Source organism: Typopeltis vanoorti, chromosome 25 (genome assembly GCF_054136105.1).
Source record: "Typopeltis vanoorti isolate ZY-2024b chromosome 25, IOZ_Tvanoo_1.0, whole genome shotgun sequence".
Lineage (NCBI taxonomy): Eukaryota > Metazoa > Arthropoda > Arachnida > Uropygi > Thelyphonidae > Typopeltis > Typopeltis vanoorti.
The window spans coordinates 35,424,293-35,450,789 of record NC_143573.1 but is presented as its reverse complement, the minus strand read 5'-3'; the positions used below and the strand labels follow the sequence as shown (position 1 = coordinate 35,450,789).

Sequence of the window (26,497 nt, the reverse complement as noted above, 5' to 3'; positions counted from 1 at the left end):
ATACTAGAGAATGATTGATTCTGGATGCCCCATGGTGCATTAGAAACTCCCAGATTCACAGAGAAGTCAACATTCCCTACATCAATCCTTTCTCCATGACTTAGCAGAAAAATTCTTCACCAAGACAAACAATCACCCAAACCCGCTGATCAAGCAAGCTTCAGACTACGATGAAGTAGAATTCTACAAACACAAAAGACCAGAGTCAATTCTATGCTCAGCTGGACACAGCTAATCTCACTGCCCTTCCAGGGCGAGCATAACCCTAAATAACTCTCCACTCAAAGAACTTCCCCTCACACAAAGGGGAATATGAAAAGCATTTATGCTTCACCCAACAAATCAGCAACGTTCCGCGTTCTGCGAAATGAACAAATAAAGACATTTGGGATTTCCAGTTTTCTTAGTAACTCAGATGCCTAGGAAGGGTTTGAATTAAATCTCGTGGTAGCACCAAAGGAATTTCAGGACATTCTAACGTAAAACTTAATGACTTTCTCATCCTTCTTATGTCTCTGCGTAAAGCGAGACTGAGAGCTAATGTGTGTGCACTTCCTGTACGCCGTTCTTACCTTAATTTTCGACGTAATTTTCTTAAGTGGATACGGACTACTCCCACTGTCTGGCGGTTGTTTAATTTAATTTGCATGCTATTGCCACTAGGGCGCAGCACTATCACACCTTGCTATTTGAATATCTTAATAAGGTTGGGGAAGAAATAAAGCCGAGCTTCGTGTTGTGCGTAACCTTTGACACGATGGCCCGTTTTGAACAATGCTCCCTTCTGTAAAAGGGCTGGAGAAAACCAGACGGCAAGTGACTCCCTGGCACGACTAGCGTGAATCCAATCACCGCCCATTTGCAATCCTGACAGACGAAAAGCGGGAGGAAGAGCAAAGAGGTGGAGAGAAAAAGAAAGGAGTGTCTGTGGGAATGATGATTCTCTTCCCCCCTCTACGATCGCCGGCTAAGAAAATAAATTTGATCCGTCACCGGAACAACTAAGGATATCTTTCTAATGGACGCCTTCTACAACAGAATTATGAGAAAGGCGTAAAATAGAATATAAGGCTGTTTAAAAAAGATATTTGAATAGATGCTCCACGTGTTTCTACTTGTATCTTTCATGTATGTTTCATTAATCAGTAAGGAATTCGAGAGCAGTCTCGTGAGATGACGTATTGCAACAATGAGTGGAAGTTTAACAATCACAATGAAACAGACTACAGATTTTTTGCTTGTTTATTTTTTCAATAATATCCGAGATCCAAATGTACATCATGTTGAACAATCAGAGATAAGAAAGGAACTATGGACGTTTGGTTTCCCGTAGATACGGCCTATACATCTCTCAGCTATTACTATTCTCGTCCCGCTTATCTTAGAACATCGCTAGACCTGTGAACTCGTGTGTGCTGTTCCCCATTTAGCTTGTTAATGTTAATTGCCTTTGACATCGCTTTTATTTTGCGATGTGTATCTGGGCATTGCTAGCCTGCCGATGCACTCGATGTCGTAGAGGACGAACTGGGAGCACGTGCGAGAGACAGAAACATGGTTGGAGGGCGTTTCATTTCTGTAAGAGCATAGGGGGAGGAGGAGGAGGGTGAAGAGAGTCGGAAATCGAAGATTATGTAGTTTACGTTGGTGCTGAGGGGTTGGTGTTTATTCCGTCCATCATCCCACGTGGTGACGGACTTTGAGAGTGCGGGAAGGGGGGAGGGGGGAAGCCGTCGGCCACTTTGAAAGATGAGCTGTCGAACCGTGTAATGTACCCAGTGGGAGGTCTTTAAGGGGACTCAGACTTGGAGAATAAGAGATGAGATCGGATAGAATCCAGACTAGTGTCACATCTGCTTCACTGAACACGAAATTAGAAATGAGTGGCTCGGAAAGGTCAGCGAGTTGACGGACAGGATAAAAGTACACTTCAGCGTGAATAGCATGCTCCCCTGGAGGTGCTTTGGAACATCTGGGAAGCACATTTATCGTTCGGGGGTGAGGGGTGGGAAATAGATGAGAAAGTATAAACGATCCATTTGCTCCAGTATGTCATAAAACCGCAATCCACCGACTTTTGCTTTTCAAGAATCATTGCGCATGCGCATAATAAAGAATTTTTACATGAGCAATCTAGAAGTAGGGTAATCATCTGATGACTACATGCTGAAGTAATTGCTTGTGTTCTTTTAATTATTAATGGCTTCACGCTGAAAGAATTGCTAGACGAGACTCTTTATCTTCCATTAATCACTGGTGGATGTTTTTATCACACTGTTGACACTCCCTCGTGTTCCTAAGCAAAAGAGACTGAAGAATTTTTTTTCTTCCGCCCCGTATTTTTTTTTTTTTCTGTTGACGCGGCCCATTAATGAAGTCTGCTAATGAAGCCTTACTGCGCAACTAATTAGTAGAAGCTAATGGTCCGCTCTTTCAGTTTACTGGAACACTTCTAGAGGTTTCTGTGTTGGGAGAGATACTCATAGTGATGAGGATAGGACGATAATCTCCCTACATCTCGGACTGCAGCCAACCGGAATAAATCGAGATTTTCTGGCTAATTTAACATTCTGTGTACGCGTCTGTAAGAACTATATTTAGAGGCTGAATAGCACCAATGAAAGATGCTATTAATAAAATGGGGCACTTCCCACAACTGAATTTTTTTTTTTTTAAAGAAAACGAAATGCGTATCTTGCTCCACCCCTCAATTCCTAGACAGATACAAAATTCTCCACCCTTTCCTACTCACATGGTCTGTGTGTTAACCGGTGTGTTTAAAGGTTAGTTTGTGAAATAAAACCTTGAAACAAAAAATCTACTAGCGAACAGTGGATGTGTTTTCTAAATTTATTTTCTTTAGAAAAATGTGCTTATTTGGGGATAGTGAACTGGCTGTTTCTCATTTTTCTAAGACATTTCTAGAAAGAAAAAAAAAAAGCCAGATTTAATTGAAGTGCGGAGTTTATCTCTACGGCTGACTCAGCAGACTCTATTAACATCTAAATCGAGTTCCTTATGTTACTGATGGGTTGTGTTTTAAGAAAATTAGACGATATTAAGAATTAAGTAAACAAAAAATACTGTAAAAGACGCTCTCTTTAATGCAGTTAGATTTCATTTGTGTCTTCACTAAGGAGTGACTCACAACTGCTGAACATCTTAATAAGGCTGCAGGGAAAGACATAAATGAGGTGCCAGTGGATCGAATCATCTACAGTCATTACGTACAATTTTAGCTTGCGCCATTAAAATTTGCATTGGGATGAACATTAGAGGTTTATTACCCCAAACTCACTTAATTTCATGGAGGTAAGATGCTCTGAGACTGTTTTAATTTGTTTTCTTCGATTCTGGATAGAATTTAGAAAATTATGTCATCCACATACAAGGGGAAGAGTTGCTTATCTCGTTCTATTATAAATAAAATAATAATATTTAAATAATTGCATTGGAGAAAGTTACGTTCAATATTTTAACATGAACGTTGGATTTAGAAAGTGGATTTAGTTGGATAGTTAGTTGCATTTAGAAGTTTCGAAAGTGATCTACAGATCCATTACTTCTGAGTTGTCTTACTATACAAGAATACTTAAAACACACAATTTCAACGAGTCCATATATTCACATACTTGGCTCATGACTTGGCAAACGTAAAGTACTGTCATGTCTTGACTTGCTTCAATTGCTTCGCTATACAGAAGCGACTGTGAAACCAGAATATTAGGTCTGTCAAGTGCTATCTTGTACATAAATGTTTCTCCTAGACGAGATTGGAGTCCGGATCTCTTCAAGCGAAAATCAAATGTTTCGTCATTCTTGCGACTGCGCAGCTTAAGCTCTAGTTATATTAGTGAAAGCCTAAATCAAAAGTAAACTTTTGTTGAACAGATAGATAGACAATGAGCCTTTAATGACTTAGAGAGAGAGAGAGCACTGGTGGATAGTTAGTTTGATGGATGGAATGGTAGATGACTAGGTAAATCCGTGCGCACTTGTGCACTGAGCATTTCCGTAAATAGCACACACACCTTCCTCTTCCAAACGAACACTGCAGCTAATTAGATCCACCGCACTGTAAGTGCTGTAGTCAACATGCCTGCAAAATATAATTAGCAGAAGCGTTCCGCGAACGCCAATTTGTGAGCATTATCGTCTTCAAGCACAACAATAAAATCAAAATGGGAATTAACCGTTCTCTTCTCCCCCCCCCCTCCTCCGGTTCCCATCTATGAAGGGTCACGTGACGTCTGTAACCATTAAATGATCATTAGACTAGAAGGTTGGCTAATAGGATTTTACATATGCGTGTATTTCCTCACTCAATCGCACGTTCCTTGAATCTACTTGCTCTAAATGGCCCTCTTTATAGTGATGGTGATTATGATGTTGCTAGTTAGGAAGATATCTATGCAGTGTGTATAGATTCGGGAATGCGAAGAAAGGATAAAATCAGTTTTATGAGCAGCCTTGATGTGCTAAATAGGTAAAGTATACAGAACGAGTTATCGTAGACGATAACTAGAATTGAGAAGTTTCAATTACTAGTTTGAATGGTCGCCTACGTTTCAGGGAAGTCAGTGGCAGCTTCTCACTGCCTTTTCAAAAAGGCAATCGCGTCTCTTTCTTAGGATGTTTAACTAGCTCGGTGCAATGGCCAATAGAAATTGTGAATCTTTGTTTCTATTCAAATAGCGCATCTTCAAAGAGTGCTTCAATTTATACGGAAATGTATGAAAAGGATTTGTGTAGCTTATATATTCGTCTCTCTCTAACGATATTAGTTTAAGGACGTTTTTAGCTGAAGAAGAGCATAAAGCAGTTAACATAATACATTAGCCTCATAAGTCTTTGTTGTTTCGGCTAGAATTATTTTTTTAGATTGATAGATATAAAACTTTAATCTAAATTTCATATTCTAGTAGAAAATTTTGACAAATCATATGTGTAACCTAAGAGCAACAGCTCTCGTTCAGGTTACGATATGCAGAATGCATTATCATTATATACACATATGTATATCTATATAACGTACATATTATATATTATTATAATATAATAACATTTATAAAATCCCTGATTAAGATTTGTTAAGATTTGAATTACTTTATTCTGAGTCGAAACTAGAAGTTTCAGCATTTGAATCGTATCATTCAATAACATGAACAACAAATAAAAAAAAATGATATCCTTCATTTTTTTATGAAGATTTGTTCTTCAGACTGTGGCAAAAATCTTATTAATTATTTGGCAAGCGGATATTTTAGTAAGATTTTTTCTCTTTAAGGAAAATAGATCTATAACTATTACGGTTACATACTAAAAATACAAATTTTATTTGTATCTTTAATGCATTTTGTACAAATGTTATCTTCATCATCATCATCATCATCACGAACCATGGGCTCACTGCCCGTTGATGTCCGATGCCTGCTTCACTATCTTCTTCCACCTCTCTTTGTCCAGTGCACAGTTTTTGTACACCCATTCCACACCAGTCCTTTATGTCGTCTATCCATTCTCTGTATGGTCTACCTCTTCTGTTTAAACCATTCATAATATCACATATAAATGTCTTTATCTTCCGGTCCTCACTCATTCTACAGATGTGTCCAAATAATTGCAGCTTCCGTTTTATAATCTTCTGCATTATTTAAGTTTAGGGATAAAAAAAAAAAAAAAAAAAAAAAAAAAAAAAAAAAAAAAAAAACATCTAACGCCTTTTTATTCCCCGTATATGGGGAGTAGGCGAGGCCATTTAGCCCTATCTAACTTTTGGAGACTGAGTGGGCAGTTCAATCTCCACTGGTACCAATCAGAGATAGATGGCCCAAGGCTATCACTAATTAAGCGGTACTCAGTGAAGAGAGACGACTCAAATGTGCCGCCATCTCGTGGTCCCTAACCCTAACACAATATATTTAATGTCTGAAATAATGTGGGTTCTACGATCGATTTTCTTGAGTTTACAGGACTAAAAACCCGAGTTTCCGGGAGGAAAAACCCGCTTGCCCGTGCCAGAGATCAACTAACTCGGGAACCGGTCGAAAAAAGGCTTAGAAAAATTTCCTCTAGTCGCCGACTAGACTCGAAACCAAGTCTTCCTTCGTGCGGCCAAGCGCGGTGGTTGGCAAACGCCACATCCACTGAGCTACACAGGCTCTCGTTTAGGGATATTACATCCCATATTGTTTCTTAGCCGAATAAGAAACTCTCAAAGAGTTTCATGCCGAATATAGAAACTATATAAATTTCGACGATTCCAAGCGTAAGCAAATATCTGGATAGTGGCACCTGATCCATTTGGTAGTGCAAACTGAGGCAACTCATAGAAAGGGTGGAGCAAGCTTCGATCACTATTCTTGGTATTTACCCATAATGTGAACTTAGCTCCTAGGAGCTGTATTACTGTTCTACATTATGAGAAAAGGTCACTACCCAGACCAGTTTCAAACTTTATTGAGGTCTCATCAGTGAGTAGGTAGACCCTAGTTAATACCAAGTTTGTAGCAAACAGAACTTACATCCCTTCTATGAGAATTGCCAAGAGGTGTCCTATTAAATTACTAATTATATGAAGAGCCAAAGGCTTCAATTCGGCAACATGAACTTATTTAAGTTTAGGGATATTGCATCCCGTTGAACTCTTCATCGGTGATTTTGTATACCCATCCTATTCTTAGAATCTTCCTGTAACAAGTTCTTTTAAATGCCAAAATTCTTTTTGTTGGTTCTTTATTTATTACCCACGTTTCAGATCCGTACAGTACACCGCTGAAGATGCATGTTTCCAATACTCTTAGTTTTGTTTGCAGACTGATCACTTTACTTTTCCAGATGTTATCCATGGCCTTCAGATTTGTTCTTCCCTTTGCAATCCTGATCTTTATTTCTTTTTTACAGTCCAAGTCATATGTCAGTTTACTTCCCAAATATGTGAATTGTTCTACATTTTCTATATCAGTTCCATCCACTTGTATCTTTTGTTTCATGTTCTTCTCACCAAATACCATTGTCTTTGTTTTTTCCAAGTTCATAACAACTCCAAATATCTTCCCTTCCTCATTTAACAGTTTCAGTGTTTTTTGTAGTTCTCTTTCGTCTTCTTCAATAATAACAATGTCATCTACAAATCTCAGATTGTTAATTCTCATTCCGTGTACAGATATTCCTTTGGCATCTTCCTTCAATTTGTCCATTGCGCTTTCTAAATGTGCGATGAAAATGCTTGGTGATATTGGGTTCCCCTGTCCAGTACCTCTGTTTGTTCTAAACCATTTCCCCAAATCCTAACCTATTCTAACTGCTGCAACTGCATTCTGATAAACATCTTTTAATATAGCTATTAGATTTTTTACCAATTCCATAGGATTCTAGAACTGCTAATGTCACTTTCTGGTCAATACTGTCAAATGCTTTCTGAAAATCAACAAGGCAAGTATATATGCTTTTGTTTTTTCTCCTAGCTTTTTCTGCTATTAACCTCATTGTCAAAATCTGTTGAATTGTAGTTCTATTCTTCCTAAATCCTGCTTGCTCGTCTGCAAGGTATGCTTCCAATTATGTTCTCAATCTTTCTGTCAATATGATCATCATCACTTTACCAAGGTGACTTATCAAGGCAATTGTTCTATAATTTTTACATTCTAGCTTATTTCCTTTCTTGTATAATGTTACTAATATTGATTTCACCCACTCCTCTGGCATTTTCCCTCCCTTCCATACCATGTTACATAGTTGGTGCATTTCTGTAACCATGCTTTAGCCACCATATTTAATCATTTCTTCAGAACTCTTGTGTTTTAGCCGTCCTATTACTTTTTCTACCTCTCCTCTTAAAATGTCCATATCATGTTCATTACCTGGTGTTGATATCTGCTTCAATTCTTCGGTCAGTTTTATTCATCAATACTTTGCCTTTTTCATCTTTAATTGTGATCTGTTTTGGTTGCCACTTTCTATTAATGGTTCTGATCATTTTGTATACCTCCCTTGTTTTATGCTCTCTATTGATAGTACTGTTCTATATTATTGCACTGGGCTTCTAACCATTTCATCTTATCCATTCTGACTGCTTTTTTCATCTCATTACACTTTCTTCTCTGTTGCTCTTCTGTTTGTTCTGATGTATCCCTTCTTATCTTCAACATTCTTTTCTCCTGTACTAACTTCAGTATTTCTTGTGTAATCCATTTCTTCTTGATCTTCTCTTCTTCTGGTACTGTTTCTTCAACTGCATCTTCTATCGCCTTCATTACTCTTTTCACTCTTAAATTCGAGTTTTTTCTTTCTCCACACTTTTAAGTTTCTCTTCTAACACTGTTCTGTACCTTCTTCCTATTTCTGCTTCACTTATTCGTGCTGTATCTCTTCTATTCTGATGTTGGGGTTTATATTTCTTTTTTAATTTCGACTTGATGTTTGCAATCACTAAACTATGGTCCGAGTCTATATCCGCTCCTTGAAAAGTTCGACAAAATGTTATTTTGCCTGTCTTTTAATGATTATTAATTACAATTAGTGTTAACTAATCACAATTTCTTTGAGTCCTTATGAGGACTGGCTTAAAGGGGCGAAGCAAGAATGCTTTTCATCTTCCCCGTTATCTGTAGAGGACAGTGTAGGGATAAGGTGTTATTGAGCTATTAAAGCTCTGATCATGGCAGGAGAGTAATAACAGCAATAGCCGAGCCTCAGTTAGAACTTCATTGGCTATAGCACTGCCATCCATTACCCTCCAAGGATATTCATTAATCACTGCATCTCACGGTCGACCATTCCCTCAATTTCTTTGAGATATTTAGTTGTCTTTTAAATTATAAAATCATACGGAAAATTTAAAGGTGTATTCATTATTTCATATTTTTGATACTAACAATTTAAAATTAAGTTTAAAAATTTTTAATTTTAAAGTGAAATATAAGTTACATTATTATATCTAAGAAAAAGAAATCGATTTTTTTGGCATTTCCTTATTAAGTCGGCTAATCTACCTTTAGCTTTTACGGATAAGAATCATAGAAGGGTCCGGTTAACTCTGAATACTTTTCAGGCCAGCGTTCTTCAAATTGTCTTCTCCTTTGTGATCGCAATCGAGACATATTTTAATCAACCATTACTACCCTCAAAAATTGTTTCATTTATTGTTTGTAATTTTTTAAATTTATTTTTACAGAGTCCGGAAACGGTGCTTGAAAGACCAAACGTGGAACTTTTTAAGCTACTTCAGGCCTCCGATAAGCCGGGAATTGGCCTCACACCGAAAGATGAAATTCATCTTTCACCTGAAGACAATCACAAAAACATCCATGTCCACAGAGGGATTCAAAACTGCACTCGTTTGGATCGGGAACGGATACGCTATATAGGGGCAAATTAATCTTGATCATAGCATCTAAAGTTGAAGTTCAGCACTGTTACAAACTCGACCTTTGCTGCCCAGCTTTTGTCGATGTAAATTAACAGTGAAGCAGATTCAAACACTCCTTGATGTTCTTTTTAAATGCAAGTTTTTCGCATCCAATCGATTTTCTCCATGAAAAATAAAAAAAGGTTTCTTTCTCTTTTACCGCCATCGACACAGCTGACTAGAAGCCAAGAACGCTGCAGCAAGCTGCACTAGTTCATTCACTTTTTACCACGTGCATGGCTTACATGTTGGATCTTTCTCTCTCTCTCTCTCTCTTTCTTTCTTTTGGCAAAGAAAGAGAGATGGAAATTGATCGTAATTTTCTTAGTCTTCTATGAGTAATGTCTCTCTTCGCGTTCTCTGTTTCTCACGGTTGAAAATTCTTCATTCCCCTTTTCTTTCCTATCGGTTGACACTCCATTTGTTTCTGTCCAATCTAATGGAGGAGATGTTATTCATAGCGGTATAGGAAATTACGATCAGTCCCCCTTCTCTTAGGATTGCTGTTTCTTCAATGTCATTGTAAGCTAGCGAACTACGGGTAAAATGATGGTCATATTTGAATATCAAACTCCTAATGAAACACACACACACACACACACACACACACACACACACACACACACACACACACACACACACACACACACACACACACACACACACACACACACACACACACACACACACACACACACACACACACACTGTGGTAAAGTATTTTTCAAGTTTTGCCTGCCGTTCACTCTTAGCCATGCAATCAGATGTGTGAAGGAATGAAGTGGGCTGCGTTAAAATCCCTCCTCATTGATGCCTTACAAAGGAATAACAAGTCCCATTGCTTTCCTTTTTCTCCATTCCCCCCCCCCTCCTTCTCCAGGCCTTTTCTTGGTAGTGTTTATCGCGAGTGCAGTCCATCATCGCGAGCCCACAATGGACAGTTTTCAAATCCCGAATTTCTCTTCGCAGAGAATGTGCGCCAGTGCTATTATTCTATTGAGTCAGCGGAGTTGTCCGCCTTGGTATGACGAAAATTTGCTTAATATCGGCGGCTGAGGTGACGTGTTGGATGATTTGTCTTTATCGGTATTAAAAAAAAAAAAAAAGAGAGAGAGATGGCGAAAGAATTCTGAAGTTTTAAAAGATTCGCAGTTCACGTCAAAGTTCATCTTGACGGAAAATATTCTCGAAAGGAGAGAATAGAGAAAAAGCCACGGAAGAGTAAAAGGATTGGACGGCGAATAGTTACAGGATTTAAGGATAGTTGATAAAGCACTTTTATGAATTTGAGCAAGTGGATAGGGGGAGAAGGGTTTGAATTTGTTTGGTTAATTCTTTACGGTAATCATATCAGTTATTGTTCTTACGTAAAGATAACACCGAGGTACCTAAGCCTATGAGATGGTATTGTCTGTTAACTTCAAGTTTTTTTTTTCTTTCTTTCTTTCTTTTCGAAGAAAATATTCCTTTCCCTGCCATCGGAAGTCATCCAACTGAGCTACAGCTGAAAACGTCAAAATGTTGTTCACGTCTTAGATGGGATTAAAACCTTGATCTTTCCAATCAGTGGACATCTGTCATTTTTTCACTGTTTCGCCACAAGGTTTCGACCAATTTATATCTGTCAGTTTCGTCTACTTTCTTGTCAGTGTTCCTTTTATTTCATTTTTATATTTTAGGGGGGGAGGAACTTTAGTAATCAGGAGAAACCACAAATATTCATGTTCTCTGGATCCTGCATCTTTCGGCCTGTGAAATGAATTTCATTTTGATTGCATGTTAATATGAATTCTTCCGTTTCCTCTGATGTTATATTCCAAGGAGGGTCTACCCCACTAACAAAGCATATACGAGGGGGGTCTGAAAAGTTCTGATAAACACCTAGAACAAAAATGATATTTAAGCAACTGATATAAACCACAAGAAAGAACATATCTTAAAACCTTTAACCCCATGTTTGATCAAATTGTAATTTTTTTTCCTTTTAGGATATATACGAAGACACAAAATTAATTAATTTTTGTTCTAGGTGTTTATCGGGACTTTAACCGATAGTTTTTACTGGCCCGCCTTGGAGTTTTTTTTTTTTTTTTTTTTTTTTTAACACTCTTCCGAATGCATAGCTATTAAAGTAATGTCTTAGTCGCATTATTTCACAGAAGAAATCGCTTTCATTAGATGATCACCAGTTTCGGTTCTATTAACAACTTCCTCAGCATCTCAGATACAATAGCATTAAATGAATACATAAAAGTGAAGACATTTTTCTATTTATTAAGTTTCGTGCATGTAGTTCTTACATTCACAGTTATTGTTCAATGGCCATAATACTCTGGACTCCTACTCCTATACACTGCTTGGAAAAAAGTTAACGGACACCCCCATGGGCAAAGGTGCATGTAGCGAATCACGTCTTTGTAGCCGGTATAAATTGGAAGAATGTGATACTCCAAAGCCAGTGCAACTGTGTCCGGCTGCGAGAAGGGAACTGACGGAGTTTTAAAGAAGCCTTGTGATAGGATGCAATGATGCAGGCCTATCTGTTCGGCAAATTGTTGACAAACTGGGCCATCTCAGGTCAGCAATCAGTGATTAAATTACTGAGATCGAAGCACAAGAACTTAACAGCAAGTGCTGCCCGTAGTGGACAACCCACTACACTCACCGAATGTGACCTTAGGGTGCTACGAAGATTAAGGCCGACACGTTGACTGCGAAGTTTAAAGCGTCGACGGGAACAGAAATCTGCTCAAAAACATTCAGAAGCGAAGCTCACAACGTGTGTTTCCATGGTAGGACGGGAATATTCAAGTCCCACATTACCCGAACCAACTTGCAGCATCGTCTTCAGTGGTACAAAAATCGTGTACAGCGGGACGTGGAAGCTTGGAAAGCTGCGTTATGGAGAGACGGATCACGCTATACCTTCTACCGAGCAGATGGACTGGTGTGACGGATGCCCGGTGAACATCTCTTACCACAGTGTGCAACCCCCAGCTATGAAATTCGAAGGTGGCGGTGCAATGGTATGGTCCTGGTTTAGCTTCGTACCTCCGTTTGTGGTGCTACGAACATTCAACTCCGAGAGGTATCTCAACATTCTATACAATGCAATGCTTCCTACTTTGTGGAATTTCTACGGAACTGACCGTTGCCTTCTTCTTCAGAAAGACAATGCACCATGTTATTAGACTGATGCTATAAATGCATGGTTTGTGGACATGAGCGTCATCACACTTGATTGGCTTCCACACAGCCCTCATCTGAACCCTAATGAACATCTGTGGGATGGATGTCTGCCTCCCAAAACAGTCCAGGATCTCATTACATGCCTACAGGAAGAACGGCCAAAAAATCCCATTGATCACTATCCGTAGGATCGCAGCGAAAGGAGGTCCTACAGCTTATTAACATTGGCACCATGGCTGTTTCTTCCTCACACTGTGGTGTCCGTTAACTTCTCTTCGAATCCATCCAAAGCAGAACCAACATTCTGAGGAAGCACTTCACAAAATTAAAACCTTGTTCGTGGAAAATAATGCCGCGTGGATATTTTATCATGGATAGCACCTAAAGATTGAAAACAAACAGATAACTATATTTCTAAAATTAATTTTTATACTGAAATTTTATTTTATTTCCATTTTCATTTTTTAGTATGTAGTGCAAATAATTATCGAACGAGAAAAAAAATCTTTGTTTGGGACAAAAGGAAAAAGGAGAATCACATAAGAACAATCTTAAAATATGTTGTCGTATTTTTTGTTAACATCTATCCATGATGGCTAATTTAAGCATGAGTTTCCTATATCTATTTCAGTGCCTCTCTCACACACACACACACACACACACACACACTGACACATGCAAAATTAGCAACCACCACGAAATCGAACAGGAGCGGCTTTACGATCCTTAAATGTTATATATCTCTAGCGATACATCTTCGTTAGGGTGAGTTGCGATAACTAGGATCCTGTTAGGGTGGACAGACACCAATGTACAGAATGGGATCTTCTTCCCAATAACGTAAATATTATATAAAATGACAAGATGGAAGGATTAAGGAGACGTAATACTTGAACATGTTGAATCAATCTCTCCATCCCACTACCAACGATTCTAGGTTCTCAATTTATAAAGTCAGAAAGAGCCAATCTTTCTCATCTATTGTATGTACTTGAATATGATTTAAAAGCTAATTTTCCTGAGGAGAATTAACTGGTGCACTATAAGTTGCGAAACCTATAGTGCACCAGTGGTGGTGCTCTATAAGTTTCAATTAGGTGGATGGGGTTTCCATCCATGAAAAACAAAACAAAATAAAATGGATTTATGTGCCAATTTCAGTTGAGTACTTAATATTTTATTTATGAATGATGTAATCAATGGGTAGACTTTTTACTCCATTCAGTTTCCTGGAACCCTATTAACAAATAAAGGTACATCCGACTGAATCCTATTATTGTAGAGCAAATTTTAGACGATGGAAACGGTTTAAATATTCGTTTCCGTTTCTTACTGGAAAAGTGATTTTTTATTCAGTTGTATTTTTTATCATAATTTATAGCTTTGAAGTTTGATTGTGTTTGGTTAGGGAATTATCTTCTTTGCTCTTCTATATCTGCAATTCCAGATGGGAGGTGGAAGACAAACCGGCCACTAAGTAATAAAAAAAAAGTCAACTTTAAAAAAATAATAATAACATCGGAATAGCTAAGGCAGTGACACGTATTATGAAGCATATTATTACGTTTATCATTTGAATATGTTCAACAGCGGGGTTGTCTACTATACGTAGACAACTGAGTGTGCCTTCCTTTGGGATTGATTATCACCAAAACTGCGTAATAACGAAACCAAACTGTACTTGGAATGAAATAGTACAGAGTGCATGCTTACTTTTAAAGCATACATGCCTATTTTCTCAATTTATCTGCTTTTCTTTTCTTGGACCACTCAATACGCCTTGAGTGTTCAAGTGAGAACTAACATTCCTATAATTTCAGTACAGCTCGCCATTGTTTTATACTTTTGCATCAGTTCTTTAACCCACTCATGGTACTGATACACAACAAATTTACGATGAGTAATATTCGCCTAAAAAACACGAATGTGCCATCGGCACTTAAAGGGAAAATGTTATTTTAAAAATGCTTTTTTTATGCAAGGATGATTTTAGTATTTTATGGAAATAAAAAAAAAACTGGGATAAACCGAGATTTATATTTTAAACGCATGTGCTGTAATAATTTATTAAAATGTTCAATGATACACTTAAACATCAACCACTCCTCACTCAGTCTTTACTAAAAGCAGATTTATTTCCTATTTATTGCAGAATGATCCTTTGTTGTCCCCAGTCAGCCATCTTGTGGAAAGACATCATCTTCTCGGCAAGATGACCCACTGTGGCATTCTCAGTTTTAACTTCTCCGAGGATTCTACATGCCGAGCTCAACGGAGGTCAAGTCTTCGGGAGTATGCAAGTGTACACGGTTTACAAGTGTCGTTTGGTGGCAATCGGATGTTCGCTGTGTTTTGGCATCTTCATCTTGGCCAGCCTTCCTCTACAGGACCTTCCGAACGACTCTCTGACCTATGACGCAGAAGACTCGAACGATTTGACTTACAATACGGCAAAGCGTATCAGAGTTGTCCACGCGTACGGAAGGGTGATGTCGCCCCTGGCTCCGAACACTTTCTATGGCAGTCGAAACCACAGGATTCACGGTGACGGAAGGACTAGTCGAACGGCGAAGCGTTTCACCAAGAAAGAGAGCGAACTCTCCCGGGAAGCGGCCGACGACGAATACGACCAGGGTTACGATTACGACAGTTACGGCGACGACGACATTGTGGCGGACGACTATAGTGCTTACGACGACTATGAACAGTACGAAGACACGGAGGCCAACGCCGTTTTCAAGGACGGAGATTTCGACAGTGTCCGTGAGGTGTCGCCGAAAATGAAGATCAAAGTATTGTCGAACCGAACGACTGTTTCCATCACGCGCGTCCCGGATCGAAGTACTTGGGGACTTCACAAAACTCGCATTTCTAAAGTGTCCAGCAAGATTTCCTTGGAGGATGCAACGAGGACAAGTCAAGGCGTGTTGAGTAGCGCATCGCCCTCCACGCCCACAGGGATGGAAAATGCAGTGCGGTTTGAGGTACCCTCTTTCTCTTGGAGGAGGAAGAGAAACTCTAGTGATCTGGTGACGGTGTTTACCAAAAGAAAATTTCCAGTGATCGAAGGCACAGTGCTGTGGTCAGCGCAACTGGAAGAAAGAACTCCAAAAGGTGAGTTGTTGTTGCTTCGGGATAACTCAAGCTTCTGCTCTGAAGCTTCTTCTGGCCATTAGCTCACGAAATATTTTGCAAAAGGGATCCTTCATAGCTTTTCTTCTTTTTTTTTATTTTAATTTCTCTTCTCATTAAAGATAATTAATTTTCTCAATGGGCACAGAATGTTAAGAACTTTAAAATTTAAAGAAAAAAGCATTTAAAATGTAGAAATGATTAATTAGCGTAATTAATGTGTAAAATAAATTCTAGTTTAGTTTCCGAAAGTCGTAAGAAGATAAATCCTGCTATCTGACCCCATTGGTTACCCATTCGCCACGGAAGAACGTTTCTAACGTCGGAGTCGGGATTTGAACCGGATCTCTTTAAGAAGCAAGTGATATGAAGAAGCTCTATAAAAGTTTTCAACTGAAGCAAAGTTTACCGACCTCGTAAAGAAGGCTTTTTCTTTGCACAAAACAAAACCAGCAAGGCGAAAAAACCGCCCAAATTAATCTCATCGGCTTAGTTGGCTTGATGCTTAACTGAAATGTTGGAAACACATTAAGATGTTACTTATTGGTTGACTATAATTTTTGAATACGTCGAATACTATTTTAATGCAAAAAGTTAATTAAATACAAAAACGATCTCAAAGGTTATTCCACAATAATTTTCTTAGTTTCTGCAGAATTTCTCAGATCCTGTTGTAAAACAAGAGGAGGGGGGGGGGGGAAAGCGATGTCCACTTAAAACTTATCAGAGACCTAAACGCTTCAGAATCTGATGTGATCATTCACGTTCTTTCACCATGTTATTTTTTCTTTATTTATTGCTCCTTATTCACAGGCTTTAATAACCATTAATCACCATTTTAATAACATGGCCCATGTAAAGTACACAAAACTTTTCAAATCATCACACATCATAAATATTACAAAGCGTATATCAACCCTTCAGAAAGAAAATCCCCGTCGACAAGAATTATCTGCAAGCATGACTAACTTACTTCAGATAAGAAAAGCAAACAAATCTCTAAGCACTATAAAAATGAGAAGACAAAATTTACATTCATATTCAAGCATTTTTTTATTTTTCATTGACAGTCCTCAAATCTTCTCTGTGGCTCATGCGGGAATTTCCAGTTAGCGAGGGGGCGCTTTAGTCTATTGGGACTGACTACTATCTTAGTAAGCATGCTGTTGAGTCCAATTTCTATCTTTAAGGAATAAATGTTGACGTCTTTCCTTTTCTCATTGGTTATCTGCTTTTGTTTTTCGTTTCTATGGAAACAAAGCAGATCTATTTTTACACGAACAACTTCTTTATTAACGTTTAGTGCGAAAAGAAATGAATGAATTTTGGAAAACTTAAATATTAACATTTAGTTTTGCTATTTTACTATTCAACCAAAACCATAATTTATTGGTATCCAATAAATTTAAAAATTTTTAGGAAAATTTACCTAATTACATCATCAGGACCTAGGAATTTACTAAACAAATACCTAGGGAACACGCCTTCTACGTGGATAAGAACTGGAATTTATTTATATTTTAAATATATTAATAAATTTAAGGTGTTTAAATATAATATTCAATAATAATATTGTTTTGAGTTTTCATGTTTAAATTATTATAAAATGATTTTTAATTATTAATGTAGGTGTAAATTATATCAATAAAAGTTTTGCTTAATATTTTCACTATTTTAAAGAACGAAAAATCTTACGTCTCTGGTTATGAAAATTATTATTAGTTTAACTTACGCTAACAGTACAGATAGTACTATAACCTCTCTCTCTTTCAATAAATGATCACAATAGTTTTAGTGTAAACACACTAAAATAATTTAATTTATTCTATTGGTTATGACAGGAATTATTCAAGAAGAAGTTGGCGAAGTTTTGTACAGGCTGCGCCATCTGAAGGTAAAAAAAGTCGAACCTCCAACCTGGAATCGTTGTGGTCGCCCGAAGAACCAATATTTAGTATTTGAAGATGGCACTCAAGCATGCGCTCGCTACAGAGCACCCCATGACTACCTAGTACAAGGTGAGATTTCTTTTATTTACTTCTCTATAAATTGTATGACAAAAGAACAAAATCTCTGAAGTTCACTTGGACAGGCATAGCCTGTGGTAGATCGTCTCAAGCAATCTTTTGTAGTGACCGGTTGGCTGCATAGCCAAAGCATCGTCCTTCAGTTTCCATAACTTGACCAGACCATCTGGAAACCGCAAGCAAACAATGCCGTGTCCTATGTAGGTCACTGTTTTCTGCTCAGAATGGGTTTGGAGTCTTCTTTCATTTGTGGCGCACTGCCAGGGTCTTCTGAATGGGTTCAGAAAATCCCTAGACAATTGCGTAGACAAGGGGACCCCAAATGGTGATCGCGCAGTCCACATCCGGACCACCAACTGATTTTTCACGGATCGCTGGAGCTTTCACCCCGAGTAAGCCTCCTCTCCCCTCCCCCAACACACGCATTTATATATCTAACGAAATTCTTTTAGTTTGCATTCTGGCAAATCTTCTCGTTTTCGCGAATGACACTCTTAGGTAAGCTACCCAATGAATATGTGTTTCATGAGAATAAGCATGCAGTTCCTCAAGTAATAATAATAATATAAAATACTCAGCTGTGCACAGTATGAATCAACATTCACATGTTTGAACCGAGCATCTATGAGATAGTGATTGGAATGAGTTGTGATGGAGGTCACTGTTTAAGCAACTAGACTGAACCACAATTTTTTATGTAGTTCAAAACCTTCGTTCTTTCATCGAGATCCGTAAATAGGAATGTCGTGGGTGAATGCAATATTCTCGCTATCTTTTCACCCGCTTGCTTGTCATTCAAATATCAGAAAACTTGACATAAAGAAAAACGATGATAATTGAGATATTGGGATATTTTAATCCTTTTATAAGCTTTGTAGTATTCATTATTATTATTCTTTTATTCTTATATAATTTACTACGTACGTGTCACTAATGTTTTTTTTTTATTTAATCACATTTTTTCTTTCTATACTGAGAATTCGAATATTTTGTGATATTAATGATTTTCAACATCTTTAGAAGAAATAGAAAACTATGGGGATGATGGGGATGAGATATTCTTAGACATTTATTAGTTATAAAAAGCGCAAATGATTCAGTGCTAAGAAATGTTTTATGAATTCACTTATACAGCGGCTTTTTTTTTTCTTTCTTTCTTTTTGTTTGTTATCAGGTGAAGTGATGTCATTCTACTTGTCTCGACTGCTGGATATTCCCAACGTTCCTGTGGTGGCTTTGTCCTCTCTTACCAATAAAGCTCAGTGGAAAGTAGCCGAGGTGTTTAAGGATCTCATGTCTTCGGGATGGGCATCGAACTCCACAGTCGCTCTCATACAATGGATCGATAATTTAGAAAGGTGAGGACCATAGCAAATGAAATTTTTTAAAATGTTATGAAAAAACAGATGATATATTCACCCTGTACATTATTATTATTGTTAAGAGAGACCTCCAGGGAACAGGATGTCATCGAGAAAAGTGACATGCTACACACACCAGCTTTCATACTTATTCTTGAATTCATTCACACTGCTTGCACTCACAACATCTAATAACAATCCATTCCAATCACGCACCACCCTCTGAGAGAAAAATCTAGCCCTCATTCCCTTCTTAGTGGTATTCATTCTCAGCTTCCAAGGATGCCCTCTTGTCCTTTCTCAACCCTCCATTAACTGAAAAATTCCATCAATTGAAATCCCGTATGAACCTTTCAGAAGTTTGTAAGTGTCAATCATATCACCCCTCTTTCTCCTGTTTGTCAGTGTCTGCAGTCTGCAAATCCTCAATTTGTCTTCATAATCAGTATTCCACAACCTTGATATCATTTTTGACACCCTACTTTGCGCACCCTTCAATGTATCAGAATCACCATGGAAACCAGGAGAACAGACCTTGCCGTAATAGTCCAAGATAAGTCGTATGAAGACCTTGTAAAGATGCAAATATACCAAGCTTAGCTCTTAATGCCTATTCACCTATTACCTTTTTAGCGAGCGAACTTAGAAGCATCAGCGAACTTAGAAACGAATCTAGCTAATCGGCCTCCACGTACGGACAGTGATCGTGTAGTCTTTACCTGGGAAAGTTCCTGACACGCAGAGATATACGTGGAATTAAAAAGTATGTCATCATGACAAGGTAAGGAGTCAGATTGCAGCAGTGTCATAGCATAAGAATTTGGAGGGGAGAGATGTTGGCATTGTATTGATGATGATCAAGGGGTGTTTAAAGAAAGCAGTATCAAACTGCGTACCAAAAGTTAGGAGGATAAATCAGGCAGAAGCTGGATGAATAGCATCATCATCACTAAAAAGGAGTTGCAGAATAAAAAAAAAGTTGCGGAAAGAATATAAAGAAAAATGTGATTAGCATGCTTATGACCAGTGAAAGGTGCGGGCCAAAAGGGTGACCTGCATGGTAAGAAAGGTCAAAACTAAATATGAGAGGAAGTTAGCCGATGTGGCCAAAAGAAATCCTAAGATGTTCGTTCGCTCTAGGGCGAATAAAATAATGGGGGGGGGGGAGTTAACAAGAGAAGCAAACCAAATAGTTGAGTACATGTCTGATCATTTTGCAAGGTTGCACCATCCAATTGGTGATGTTGCAGTGCCAGATGTGATGTTGACCGATGGGGTTATAGAGGCAGATGAATTGGAGGTGCTTAGAATATTGTCGGATGTTAAAATGACCAGGGCATATCAGCCTGTGAATCTCAAGAATCTGTAAAGAAATTGGACTCGCCTTTAACCAAGCTGTTTAAGCCTCAGTTCTAGATAGGACTCACTGGAGTGGAAGGGGATATACTCCCCTTCCACTCCAGTGAGTCCTTGGAGAAATTGATAAAAAACAGAATTCATGACTGAGTGGACAAGTATATGTATTTCGTAGGTGGTGCATGGTTTTGTAAAGAGTAGACAAGGCCTTGGCATAGTAATTTTCCGACTTTTTGCAATGACATGACACTTGACTGGGATAAAGGAAATGACTACTCGGTGATACAGTTTCACTTTGCAAAGCCATCTGACAGAATTCCACATGGAACTCTGTTGCATAAACTGTAGCAAATGGGAATGTATGAATCTTGTGATTTGCATTAAAGAGTGGCTGATGGGCAGATACAATATGGAGGAGTTGAGTCCAGAAGAAAGCAAGTAACTAGTAGTGTACCTCAGAGCTCAGTACTTGGTCCTCTGTTGGTTCTTTTGTAGAGGAAATGATTTGATGGAAAATATTCAGTTATTTACTGATGATTTAAAACTGGGAACAGCGGTAGTAATTTTTTTTTTTATGTTTCTCCCTCCCAAGAAAGGTTTTATTTTTAAAGCTATATAACATTCATACCGTGGAGAGGCTAAGAATTTTTTCCAATTTTTATTGATTTTATATATATATATAAATTATATATATTATATAATTATGCATATAAAATGATATTTAAAAAAATTAATAGAATTAATTCTAGTAAAATTAATAACTATTAAAATCAATTAAAAAAACTTTCCCATGCCGGGAATCGAACCCGGGCCTCCTGGGTGAGAGCCAGGTATCCTAACCACTAGACCACATGGGAACGTAATAATTGAATGCGATGTAAATTTCTGAAAGATCAGTTAAACAGAATACCAGTATGGCCAAATTTAAATGATTCCTAGTTTAACGTGTTAAAGTGTAAGGTGATGGACTTTTTTCTCATATTGTCACTGCAGGAAACTTATGAAGCCAGAGACATGCGGGGTGTTGGTGGAAGTCGAAGCTTAGAGAGCATATTGCCAAAACAGCACATCAGATTAGGTGGTTGTTGAACACACTAAGAAACAGGGGAGGGATATTGTTTGAATAATGGATCTCCAGACGAGTCCGACTCTCTCAGTATAATAATAATAATACATTTAATGAATATTACAACAAAAATCAATCAAGCAATTTAATTCAGTTTTTTTTAACTGAATTAAAATTACGAAAGTTTAATTTAAAATTTGTTTTATATGACATTAGCTGAAAGTCCATTGTGACTCCATCCATCAGTTCTTGTAAAATTTATTTTTGTATTGAATGCTCCTGTGCATTCAGTTTCCTAATAAGGTCTATAAACGTCAATAGATGGCGCTACTATACCATGCTCATCTTCCAGTTATGATTATCATTGTGACACCTCAACGGAGTCCAAAAACTCATCGAGGGAGAATGTGCCAACAACATCGAACGATTAAACCCCTTCCAACTACTAACCGCGTTCAAACTTGTTTAACTTTTTGTTTGAGCCAATTAGAAGCAGATTTTCAATTTTTTTAAATACTCCACATGTATATTATTGATTATCGGTAATCGAAAGATCATTAAAATATTAAAATTTGTATATAAGCATTAAGTGAACTGACGGCATCCCTACTAGTAATAATTTTTTCAATAAGTTAAAGAAGTTACCACATTTGATACCAGATGGCGCCACTATCCTACTGTTCTTTTAATCGGTGCAGAATTGTTAAAAAATTGCAATATGGCTATTTCATTAAGTATGATATTTTATTTTATTTATTTATTTATTATTTTTTGTGGTTATGAGTGAGGAATGGTACCGAGTTAAAAGCTGCAAGTAAGGGTGTACTATAGACTAAATTTTCGATTATAATGTAATCTTATTATTAATTTTGCCATTTATAGGGATAAGATGCCGAATCTCATTCTCCGATCTCTGTGGAAGAAGAAAACAATATCATGGAAAACTAAGGAACTACAAAATCTCAAAATAGATCAACTTGTGGAACTTCTTCAGTGGAGCGATCTCATTGTCTTTGATTACATTACGGGCAATTACGACAGGTCAGTGAGATGGTAATTAATATTTAGATTTGTAATGCACAATCTTCATTGGTAGTTTATTATACCAAAAATCGAATTAAAACCAAATTCAAAATAGAACTCGAAATGAACTCGTACAATTTCGAGTAGAAAGCGGTGCACATTCAAATTTTCGAATCATGCGCAAAGGGGTCACGTGGTAACGCTCAATAGGATAAAAGGCAAAAGGCTGCGCTAAGCGAGTTGTGTTTGAAGGAAGCTCTTTTCGTAAAAGAATGAAGTTGCAAACTTGGACGTCTTGTAATGTCTCAAAGGCATAATCTAGATGATTTAACGCGGGGAAGAGTTATTAGAAAGTTTGAAGAAGGCCGCAGAATTACTAATATTGACAGAGAGTTTTGAATCTCACATAACGTGATATCCAGGCTCTGGACAGCGTTTCAAGCCAATGGAATGTGTTCTAAGACGTTTACTAAGAGGTCTACCACAAAGCACGAAGACAAGACAGATTTTTGGTACAATAAAACGTAATCGACACACCACGGCAGGTCAGCTTGCAAGTCGACTCCATTCAAGTACAGGTACGCGAATATCTCGGCAAACTGTGGCAAGACGTCTGCGACAAGAAGGCCTATACGCTCGAAGAGCTCTAATCTGCGTTTTCCACAGCTCATCGTGGAGCACGTTTTCAGTGTTGCTGTATCCATAAAAATTGCACAAGACACCAATGCTAATGAACTCTTTACAGATGAGAGTCGATTTAGTCTTTCCTCCGATTCTAAACAACACTTGATCTGGCGTGAAAGTGGTACTGCTTACCATCGCAAGAATGTTTTTGAAATGGCGGTGCTGGGGATCATGGTGTGGGGTGGCATTATGCTTAATGCATGCATCGAGCTACAGGTGCTGGAAAAAGGGACTATGCCTGGTGAACGATATTGCAACGATAGATTTTGTTCCGTGATGTTGTAGGTGAAAAATTTATTTTTATGGATGTCACATCATCTCGCAGTGGGGCTACTTCTGGAGACTGTGGATATTAATCGAATCGAGTGGCCAGCACTCTTCCCAGATCTCAACCATATGACATGTTCGGGAGACGCATTGCTACTCGAAATTCCCTTCTATAAAACAAACAAGGCTTTATCCTTGCTCTGAAGGAGGAGTGGACCAGTTTGCCTCAAAGAATTCCCGAATTACTTGGTACCAAGCATGGTACGACGTTGTAAGAGCCACATCGCAGTTCGGGGTGGACATAGTTCATACTTAAATGTGTCTCTGCATAGTTGTTTTTTTTTTTTTTTTTGTAAGTACTGTACATTAATTACTTAACTACGTCCTTAACTATTCATAACTTTTCAGAAAAACATATTGCAATTTAATTTGCACGAAATTTATATGACATTTTTGTGTAATATAATTTATTAGTACACTGGCAATAAATTTATGTCCACATTTGACTGTAGTCATCTTCAGAACATCTAACATGACGTCATTAAAGTGATAATTGTAAATTACACAACATTAGATTTTGATGTTCAATATTTAAACATCGATGCTTGAAGTACGGCAAGCATTTTATAAAATGAAGTGCTGAAGACTTTTATTCTTGACTTTTTAATTCATACGTTTGTGTTTTGCAGGGTGGCCAGTATGCAGGATGCAGCGGACAAGGAAAAGAAACCTTCCATCCTACAAGAAACGATCCACAACCTAGTGAAGTCCAGATCCACAAAAGGAATATGGCTGATCGACAACGAAAGCGGATTAGTGGACAGTTATTCTCTGTTGTACAGTAAGGCCAGTCCGGAAGGGATTGAACAGGACACGAGATTCTTAAAATTCCACAGAGATGTTCTTAGTACTTTATGTGTCTTCAGGAGATCCACAGTGGATCGAATCATGTGGCTCTGTCACCATAGCAACGCGTACCGTGTACTGTTAGATGTTATCGAAAAACACGAACCTCTTTTTGGATTGTTGCCCGATCTGTCGAAGGCGACCGAGTTTAAACAACACTTTCAAGAACGCGTGTGCGAAGTCAGCAGTCACATCTATAGGTGTCAACATGGCGCACGTGCTCCATAAAAAGCGTGTGCCGCAAACTCGGAATCGAAGAGCATCATCATTCATGCCGTACAAAATGATGTGCCGGAAACGCCTGTTGTGATATAGAAATATGCAGATTTTGTAAATATTTATTATTTATTATCACCCAGATGGCATCAAGTGACTTAGAATCACGTGATGCTTTATATAAGTGTATAATAAAATTTTTACCTTCTTTCTATTCAGTTATTTGTAGTTTTATACAGTCGGAAACATCCATTGTGTCAGCGATTGTATTATTTCTTTTATTAACACATTTGTTATACATATATAACAAATGTGTTATATATAAACATTGTCCCCGGTTCTAGCAAACATTTTCCTAGAATATTTTGAAACGAAAGCTATATCTTCCTTCTCATTTAAACCAAAACTTTGGAAACGTTATATTGATGATGTTTTCATTATATGGAGCGGACGCACATCTCTCATAGATTTTCTTCATCAACTTAACAACCAACATCCTAATATAAAATTTACTACTGATCTAGAACAAAATAACTCCTTACCTTTCCATTACATCCATGTAATGATTACACGATGCTCTGAAAGATTAAAAATCTCTATATACAGGAAACCTACTCATACCAATAAATATCTGCATAGTCATTCTCATCATTTCCCACCACATAAGCTTGGAACTATATCTACCTTAGGACACAGAGCACGCTCTCTTTTGAATGAACCGGGTGAACTCCAAAAAGAAATAAATTACCTATCTCTTATCTTTAAACAAAATGAATACTCCGAAAAAACGATTAAGAAATTTCTTCTGGATACCCCTAGACAGTGCACCACAGAAACCAATAATAATTTTAAAGGTAGCATCTCCATCCCATACATTAGCACAGTCTCTAACAAATTGGCTAAGGTCCTTAAAAATTACAACATCAGGACGTTCTTCACCACACTTTCTAAAATCCGTTCTCTTATCAGCCATCCAAAACCTATTGATCACAACCTAAAATATCCAGGTGTATATAAATTATGGTGCGATTGCAATATCCCTTATTTTGGACAAACCAACAAATCTATTGAACAACATATAGAGGAGCATAAGAGAGACATCCCGTGCAGAAGATCACGTGCAACTGCGTTGTGAAGTCATGTTCTTTTCTCAAACAATCCTCATGATGATCTCCAAAGTCACTCCGTTTGCTGGGATAAATCAGAAAATATTTTTCGCTGTGATGATGAGTTTGAGAGGAAAATTGTAGAATCAAGGGAAATCCTGCTGAACCCTGTCCACTTAAACAACAATTTGAGTTATAACATCCCAGATAGCCATACTGCAGTTATACAACATTGGCGTTCACGAGAGCCTGCATGCACACACGCAATAAACAATAGCGTGCCAATTAGAACAACTTGAAAAAATACGTTTTTTATGTATCAATTATGTGTGGCAATTTTTACCTGTAATTGCCAGTTTGTTTAGATACTTCAATGTTTATTACTATTCTTTTCCTTTAATGAATACCTGATGAAGACTGTTATAAGCCGAAACTAGTTGTATTATTCTCATAAAAAACTTTATAAGTTACCTTGGTTTTTAAGTCATTAAATCTATATTTAAAAAAAAAAATATATATATATATGTACAGCATATAATGTGCTATTTTATACTATATATACACTATCTGCCAACAACTATCCGAACAAGCCTGTTATTTGAAGTTATGGAACACTCCAAGTTTGTTAATAACATAAAAACTGGTGTACAAATAGTAGGAAGCAGCATTTCATCGTAGCAGTTGAATACAGTTAATATGATAACACGGCCTGAACTCAGTGACTGCCAGAGGTGTCATCATGAGCTGTCACATTG

The 26,497-nt window shown here is 37.7% G+C and overlaps 1 protein-coding gene and 1 non-coding gene across 3 annotated transcripts in view; one reads left to right on the top strand and one right to left on the bottom strand.

Annotated features, from left to right (window-relative positions):
* LOC150092658 (four-jointed box protein 1-like) overlaps nucleotides 1-24,855 on the top strand; it is a 68,047-nt gene extending 43,192 nt beyond the window's left edge. For both annotated transcript variants that reach the window (XM_090414625.1, XM_090414626.1), the window contains 5 exons: nucleotides 14,751-15,712; nucleotides 17,572-17,748; nucleotides 18,932-19,115; nucleotides 22,423-22,581; nucleotides 24,204-24,855. In XM_090414625.1, coding sequence (XP_090270751.1) covers nucleotides 14,893-15,712; nucleotides 17,572-17,748; nucleotides 18,932-19,115; nucleotides 22,423-22,581; nucleotides 24,204-24,648 — 1,785 coding nt within the window. In that variant the 5' untranslated portion in view covers nucleotides 14,751-14,892 and the 3' untranslated portion in view covers nucleotides 24,649-24,855. The remainder of the gene's footprint in view (nucleotides 1-14,750; nucleotides 15,713-17,571; nucleotides 17,749-18,931; nucleotides 19,116-22,422; nucleotides 22,582-24,203) is intronic.
* TRNAE-CUC (transfer RNA glutamic acid (anticodon CUC)) lies at nucleotides 21,260-21,331 on the bottom strand. The gene has a single exon. It is a non-coding gene; the product is annotated as a tRNA-Glu (tRNA).
* Nucleotides 24,856-26,497: the final 1,642 nt, after the last annotated feature.